The sequence below is a fragment of the Pteropus vampyrus genome, unplaced genomic scaffold (genome assembly GCF_000151845.1).
Source record: "Pteropus vampyrus isolate Shadow unplaced genomic scaffold, Pvam_2.0 Scaffold231, whole genome shotgun sequence".
Classification (NCBI taxonomy): Eukaryota; Metazoa; Chordata; class Mammalia; order Chiroptera; family Pteropodidae; genus Pteropus; species Pteropus vampyrus.
The window spans coordinates 467,387-475,054 of record NW_011889012.1 but is presented as its reverse complement, the minus strand read 5'-3'; the positions used below and the strand labels follow the sequence as shown (position 1 = coordinate 475,054).

The following is a 7,668-nucleotide window of genomic DNA, read 5'->3' as shown; positions in this document are numbered from 1 at the left end:
CGGCTCTGACCGCGGGCTCTGGCCGTGCGTGGTCTCGGCGGGAGCTGCTGGGCCGCCCCGCACGGCACATGTCCACAGCGGTGTGCCCACGCGCAGAGTGTGGGGGTGGGGGTCCCTGCTCCCCATCCAGGTGCAGGCTACAGGCCCTGGGGCAGGACCCAGGATGGAGGCCCAGCGAAGGGGCGTCACGGCACCCCAACAGCAGATCGTAACCGGAAGTGTCCACCCATCACCGAGCGTACAGGGGACAAGGGGCGGCCACCAGGGGCTCTATCCAAGGGCACACGCGGGACGGGGGCGCTGGTACAGGCAGACGGACAGGGTGCTCCTGCCAGGCCCTCGGGCGGGAGGCCAGGAGCCTTCGACTTCTGACACGAGTGTCTCGGGAACGGTCCCTGGCGCCAGCCACGCGCTTCACTGAGGTTAGCGAGCACGCGGAACCCACTTCCATTCAGGGAACGCCCGTGTCTGTCGGAGGTTAGGGCCCCCAGAAATGCCTCGGCCGCCCTGGTCCGGGCCCCACACTCGCTGTCCATGGTCAGCAACCCGCCCTGCGTGGCTCCCGGATCACCTGGGCTTTACTCGCTCCAGACAACACTAAGAGCCAGCTCGCCTAACCTTAAGGTGCACGCACATTCGGGAAGTCCCGGGCCTTGCTCGGTGGCGGCCCTGGCAGGCCTCAGGAGGAGTCTGCTCCGCCACCTCGCCCACTGGCCCGGCCCACCGGCCTGCAACCCATCCTGCGCACTCAGACCCCAGCTGCCACCCGCCGCCCCCTGTGGGAAAGGCAAGGCCCACGGTGACCGGGGCGCAGGGCCGACTGACCACAGCTGCTTGATTTCACGGGGGGGTCGGGGGGCCAGCCCGGGGCAGACGGCATGGGGTGGAGTCAAAGGTGAGCAGGGGAACCAAACCGTGCGGTACCTGGTCTTGGGGGTCCGGCCGAGTCCTTCGGGGCGGGGGGCGGCGGCAGCAGGGTGCTGCTGGGGCTGCTGATGTGCCCCTCCCCCGTGAGCGTCAGGTCGGCCACGAGCTCGCCCTCCACGGTCTGCACGCCCCCGGCCTCCGCTTCCGGCGTGTGGTGCGTGGGGGCTGTGGGGGTGCAGGAGACCGGGCTGCCGGCCGGGCTCTCGGGGTGCTGGGCAGGCCCCCACGGCTCTCGGGGCTGGGGTGTCTTCTCCTTGCTGAAGGCCTGGGCCTTGGCCGTGGCCACGGCCGGGCAGGGCCCCGCGGCCCCGGGGGGCAGACGCAGGAACTCGGGCAGCACCAGGTCCTCCTTCCTCAGCAGCCCGCGCTGGTCGTCGGCTCTGTTGCTCTGAGCTTTGGAAATGAGCTCAAAAAACGCTGCGGGGGGAAGCGCGTCGCCCCGTGTCAGAGAGAGTGCGCTCGGGCACGCCACAGCTAACGCGCACCTTCTGGAATGCCTCGACTCGTCTCTGTCCTGCTGCCCCGAAACCTCGGGCCTCGGCCAGGAGGCATCTGCACCCCCACCCAGAACCGCGGGGAGGCCTGGGCTTCCAGAACAACCCGGAACAGCTCTGTGCCTCCCTGAAGACGCGGGTGCGGGAAGTCTAGACTCGGACCCTCCCGAAGCCCTGACCTAACTCGGCCGTGTGCTGACGGTGCTTCGGCAGCACGCTCTGTCCCCTGCGGGCCGGCGGTGACACGGGCAGGCAGTGACGGGCCAGGCACCACAGCCCGGGAGCTGGGTGAACCTGGGGGGGGCGCAGCACGGGAAGGACAGAAGGCCTTGGCCGTACAACCCTGAACCCGGGGCCTCGTGGGCCACCCCCTCTGTGACTCTAGACGGTGCCACGCCCTCGCCTCTCCCTCCCCAGCCACAGCCCCTCTGGGCCTCCCACCTCCCCGGCAGCCCTGACAGCCCGCTGTACACCCCCAGCTTCCTCACGGGCCCCTCCTGAACACCTTTTTCTTACCTGGACGGCTTTTCAATTGTAACTCAAGGTCACCAAAGTAGCAGGTGCCTAATCTGAGCTTCCCCAGCATTTAAACCACACTCTGAGATTTTGAACAACCGGGAGTTTGAAAGCTCAAATCTTAATGTTTCTCAGAAATGTGCAAACTCCAGAGGTAGGTGTCTGTCTCACACCCGACACGGCCGAAAGGAGGTGGGTTTTAAGGGTGGAAGTCACAGGAGCTGTGACAAGCTGACTAGGAATTACCCCCGGGTTAAAATTCAGGTCACGGAAACAGCTATTAGTTTTGATTCTGCTTTTCGTGCTTCTCTTAGTTATAAGCTTTGGAAGAGAAAGAAGTTCCCATCAAAGACGCCATCTCTCCCCCAACTCGAGCTCACGCCCTCCCGCCCGCCACCTCCTCTCCGGGCACCAACTGACCCTGTACCCCAGCTGGGGGCAGAGGGGGAGGGCGCAGGCTGGGACCACCGAGCTGCTGCCCCACCCCCGCGGGTGTCCCCTGACCCCTAGGGTCCCTCCCGGCTCTCAGGCTGAACACTGGGGTTTCAGTGAAGTCGTACCGACGGCCGCAGTGACACAGGGGAGCACGTTCTCAGTGCAAGTCACAGTCACCCTGCTGTTGAGCATTCAGAGAAAGTTCCAACGATCATACTAAAAACTGACATCGCATTCACTAAAAAACGTGCAAGTTTAAAAAGTACACGTACCCTCTGCTTCGTCCAAATTAATTTTCTGATTTTTTTTTTTCCCAATCTTTGCAATAGATTCTTCTCTCTTTGAAAGCCGGGGATCCCTAGCATTTTTTCCATTTTCTCCTTTTATTTTAATAGAATTAGACTTGCCTAGCGTCCTCTCCTCTCCCTGCATCAGAAGGAAAGCCAAAGTTCTGCTCGTGGTTCAGACACAGCACAGCGCACGCTCAGTCGCCGGGCGTGGTGGGGAGCGTCTCTGACAGGCGTGCGGGCTCGAACGGCAGAGCGCGTCAGGCCGCGGCGGGGGAGGCGAGCCGGCGAGGTCACAGGAGGCGACGCCCAGGGGTGCGGGCCGGCCCCGAGCAGAGAGCGGGCAGGCGCCAGTGGGCGACACACAGGCTCACTGGGGGACAGCGGGCAGCCGGGGCGGGGGAATTACCATAGCCGAGAGGCTTCTGGAGCTGGAACTCGCAGCTGCATTCTGTCTGGCCGGCGCACCTCTCTGTTTATCTGTGGACACTGAACAGAGAGGGACAGCTTTACCGTAACGGGGAGTCGCAAATCCACCTGAACCTTTAAGTAAAACCCCGTCCATGCTGACTCTGGGAGCAAAGCTGCGGAGAAGGCAAAGGTATTAGATACCCTTATCTAACGTGCACTTTGTCTGTCCAGCGTGGGACAAAAGGACAGGGCCAGCCTCTTCTGCCTGCGCCTGGGGCAGGACGCGCCCTGCGGGGTGGGGTGGAGGGGCACAGTGGCTTTACTCAGTTTACTGGCGCTCTCTTTGGAGGCGTGGAGAGTGAAAAGCTCATTTCGTGGGCTTCCCGGCACGAATATTCTTTAGAAAGTAGTCACTTATTTTCAGATCCGGCCCCGGCCTCGCGTCGGGCTGGTGTCCGGACCCCTCCGGCCTGGCAGGAAGCGCGGCGCCCGCCCACGAGCAGCTGCTCGTGCACCGCGCCCTGCTCGCAACTCCACCGCGGATTCAACCCTGCACAAGCTTGCTGGGGGTCCAATGGGGTGGCCCCCCAAGGGGGCACTGTGACCCCACACCCTGCTGGTGCCGGGCACCAAGCAGGCGTTCTCTAGAGCCCAGGGAGGAGAGGCAGGCACTGGAGCCCCGAGGCAGAGGGGCCAGCACCAGAGCCACCGTGGCCGGTCACCCGATGGGACAGACACTCAGAGCTGAGCCAGCCCTCAGAAATCATGTGGTCCACAGCCCTGGCTGGGTCCAAACTTCGGAATACCTCAGGTAGCTCTTCATGAAGCCGCCTCCACACCCAGGAGACTAGTAGGTGGTTCCAGAAAGTTCTCTCCAGGAGATACACACCCTCCTACCCTCTGCCTGCAGGTCCCCAGGGCACGGGGGACCTGGCTGAGCCCCAGGTGTCATGCTGCCATCCCTGAGGCCAGGTGAGAACTGTGGGGCCCGTGTCCCCAGGCAGGATGTGGCTGAGGTGGCATGTGGGAGGGCTCTGTCCACACACAGGGGCCATTGGGCTTGCGGCGGCCCTTCGCGGCCCGGGGCCCTTTTGCCCCTTGTGCAGAGAGACCTAAAGGCCCCAGGAACAGAGCTTGCTCTAGTCAAAGCATCCAGACGCAGCCTGTTGGAACCTTGGCGCGGTCCCGGTGGGGGAGCAGTCGGCAGGGCCTGTCACCTGAGAAGACAGGTGCAGGGACGTCCCGGCTCACCTGGAGGCACGCGGCTCCAGAGAGATGCCCTCCCCGGTGCACCTGCCACGGTCCGGGGCTGGGCCCGTCTAAGCCCCTCAGACGCCCCGTGGGGGCTGAGCCCTGCCATGGCAGGGGTTCACCAGGCCCCATGAGACCCCGAACTCAAGGGCGGCCATGTGTGCCGGGCAGCAGGGTGGGGCTCTCAGGAGGCAGAGGAGGGGACACGTCGGCAGGTCACTCACCTTTTCCTCTGGAGGGTTCCTTCTCCTCCAAGATGACACGCTGTCCGTCCAGACTCGATATGGGGGCGCCAAGGTCCAGGGGCTCCTTCTCGCCACTCTACAGACAAAGACGGTGCACTGAGTCACTCGCTCAGACCGGAACGTTCTGGACAGCTGCATGTGGTCCAGCCACTGAGAACCAGGCCGTCCCAGGCTCTATGGATTCACATGCCGAGTGACCCCAGGCCCTGCCACCTTGGAGGGCTGCCTCAGAGAGCGCTCCTGAGGTGCCCAGCCCCAGGGGCCTGCGGCTACTCACAAACTCCTGACGTGGAACAGCGGGAGTTCAAGCCCTGGCTGGCCTGCCTGGAAAGCCAGCGACAGCTGCTGGCCCGCCCGTCACCAGTCCGAGACCCAGGGGGCAGAGCACGAGAACACGCGGCGGCTGCACAAGCATCTCACTCACAAGGCTCGGCCTCGCTCATCACCTGGACACGGCGACCCTAGCAGCCCACCCCATGCACCCGCAGACCCTGCTCGGGGTGAACGCCGACAGCAGGAACCCCTCGGAAGGAAGCGGGCGGACTGAGGGGTCCTGCCCGGCTCTGTGGGGAGACCACCTGCTGTTCAGGACCCACAACCTCGCTTTAAAAAAACGACTTGTAGCTTGGCTTCCTAAATTCCCTGACAGGCAGGAGAACAATAAAAGTGACCAAGTGCCACGTCGGGAGTGACCGCCACCTCCCTGGGGGAGGCTGGCGCCCCGGAGCTCCGCCCAGCAAGGAAGCAGCCTCACCCCGACACCCGCTTAGGTGCACACACAGTCGGGGGGGGGCGGTCGGCTGGTGTGTCCATGGGAAAGCCACGTGTCACAGGCCATCTCACAGGGACCCTCCACACCGGGAGCCCCGAGGCAGCCAGGGGCCGCAGGCTGGCAGGGCACCCTGCACACGGGTCAGCCTGGGAGCCCCGCCAAGCCCCAGCGTGCTCCATGACTAACCCCATTTTACAGATGGGAAAACCGAGGCTCAGAGGGCTTAAGTGATGACAGGATCTCAACAGAGAAAGAGCAAGGAGGCCCACGTGGAGCCCTGGCCACGTCCCTCTCTGTCTGCATATCTGGACTGTAGGACAGATGTAAAACCTTAACAGGGTCCTCTCATTCACATCAATCACAGATCCCGAACGCTTGTAGGGCCCGTTCCAGAGAAAATTAAAAGGCTAAAAATATTTGAAACCATCGCTCCAGGAAAATTTATTTTCTAAAGAAAGGAGCGCAAGGCGAACTCTGTATCGTAAATCACCGCATTTCAAAGAAAATGCGCAGAGCGTGCGGGACACGGTGGTGATTCCAGCACACGCGAGGCCACAGGCCCCGGGCTCGGTGACCCAAGACGTCCCCGCAACGGGCGCCCTCTGGTCCCGGGGACGGGACACGGCTCTCGTCCGGCACCTGCTTTCCTCCTGTTCCCGCTCACGTGGTAACCCGTGGGCCCCACCAGCGAGGTTTCTGAGTCCGCCAAGCACAGACACAGCGTGGGGAGTTAAGGAGAGGCCCCCGGGACGCACGGGCGGGCCGTCTGTCGTGTGCCCAGACTCGCAAATGGCGGGCCTATTTCGAGGTTTTTTTTGTGTTTCTCGTTTTGGTTTCCCTGGACCAAAAGCACACATCGAATAGCAGCCCCACCCCTCGGGGAAAGACCGAGGGACAGAGAAACAGTGAGCGACTCCGCGTGGGATGAGAAAGCGGGAGCAGAGGCGACGCTCACCGCCCACCCACCCAGGGCCCGCGTGGGGAGACGCTGAGGACGGCGTGACACGGCTGCTTGGTGGCCCTGGTTACACCGCGGCTCGTTTGTGAGGAATTAGAGGCAAACTGTCACCGCAAACGAGGAACACCACCGCAGGCCCCTGCGTCACTCACCAGCCTGGCCACCAGCTCACTCAGGTGCAGGCCGTATTTGGCCACCACGGGCCGTAGCACTTCCGTGACGGGCTTGGTGGGCTTGGCCTTGAGCCCCACTGACCGGTTAATCGGAACCAGATCCAGCCTGGATGGAGAGGGAGGAGCATGAACACTTCGGCTACAAAGGAAGCCAACCTCCACTTAGATGTTCCATCTCAAGAGCAGGCCACCGCAGGGTCACCCGCCTCAGCCCCAGGTCCCGACTGGAAGAAAGCCTGCAGGGGCTTCCGAAGGTCTCCTGGGGGGCTGAGCCGGGGCTGGCACACTGGCCAAAAGCAGACCCCGTCCTGTAGCACGGCCGGCTCTGCCATCCGGCCCACCCAGCCCTGGCTGTGGCCCCACTGTGCTCCGGGGACAGGAAAGGAGAGCGGTCCCCTGGCCCCTTGGGCTCCAGGGGTCGGTGTGCAATACCCCCTCTTCCGGGTCCACGGCGGGGATCGCACTCCCCTCCCAGTGACCGCTGCGGGGCGGGGGCCGGCAGGGGACAGCGCGGGCCTCTGGGAGCCTCCGAAAGTGGCCGCCACGCGCTTCTCACCGAAACAAGGTCCGCTTCTCCAGGCGCAGGTCTCGCGACACCAGGACGCTGCTGTCCTGGTGCAGCACCAGGGGCTGGAGCACGAAAGGGAGAAAGGGAGGGGCAGGTCGGAGCGGGAGCAGGTGCGCCGCCCCCCACCCCCCACCACACGAACCCACGCCGGTGTGGGTGCGAGAGGCCGGCAAGACGGAGCTCAGCCTGACGCTGCCAGGGCGGGGCCTCCCCGGGGAAGGGCCCGGGGGTCGTCAGGCCCATACCTTGTCGCCGCCCGCCAGGAAGAGGTCCACCGCGGCCCCGTTGATGCCGTGTCGCTCGCAGAGCCCCACCAGGACCTCCTTGATGGACAGCCCTGCCCTGACGAGCACCACGCAGGACGTCCCGTCAGGGAGCTGGATGCTGCAGTGCTTGGTGGCCTTGTCCCTCTCGGGAGCCAAGGTCCTGCAGGCCTCTGACTGTGGGGAGACAGGCGCCGGGGTTACGGGGCGCGTGCAGGGCGCCCCGGAAGGCCGTGGCTGGCTCAACGCGTGTTCGTGCAGGCTCCACACATAGTGATCAGCGTGCAGGGCGCCGCGGTGCACGCGGCCCCGCAGGGCCGGCATCTGCGCTGACTCGGGAGACAGTGGGACTTTCTCTCCGGTGCCAT

At 64.2% G+C, this 7,668-nt stretch overlaps 1 protein-coding gene across 1 annotated transcript in view; it reads right to left on the bottom strand.

Moving 5' to 3' along the window:
• The window catches only part of RGS12 (regulator of G protein signaling 12), a 77,516-nt gene that overhangs the window by 6,905 nt on the left and 62,943 nt on the right, over positions 1–7,668 (bottom strand). The window contains exons 11-16 of the mRNA XM_023519671.1: positions 7,026–7,099; positions 6,449–6,575; positions 4,546–4,642; positions 3,069–3,148; positions 2,645–2,798; positions 892–1,344 (exon numbers count right to left, since the gene is read on the bottom strand). Coding sequence (XP_023375439.1) covers positions 892–1,344; positions 2,645–2,798; positions 3,069–3,148; positions 4,546–4,642; positions 6,449–6,575; positions 7,026–7,099 — 985 coding nt within the window. The remainder of the gene's footprint in view (positions 1–891; positions 1,345–2,644; positions 2,799–3,068; positions 3,149–4,545; positions 4,643–6,448; positions 6,576–7,025; positions 7,100–7,668) is intronic.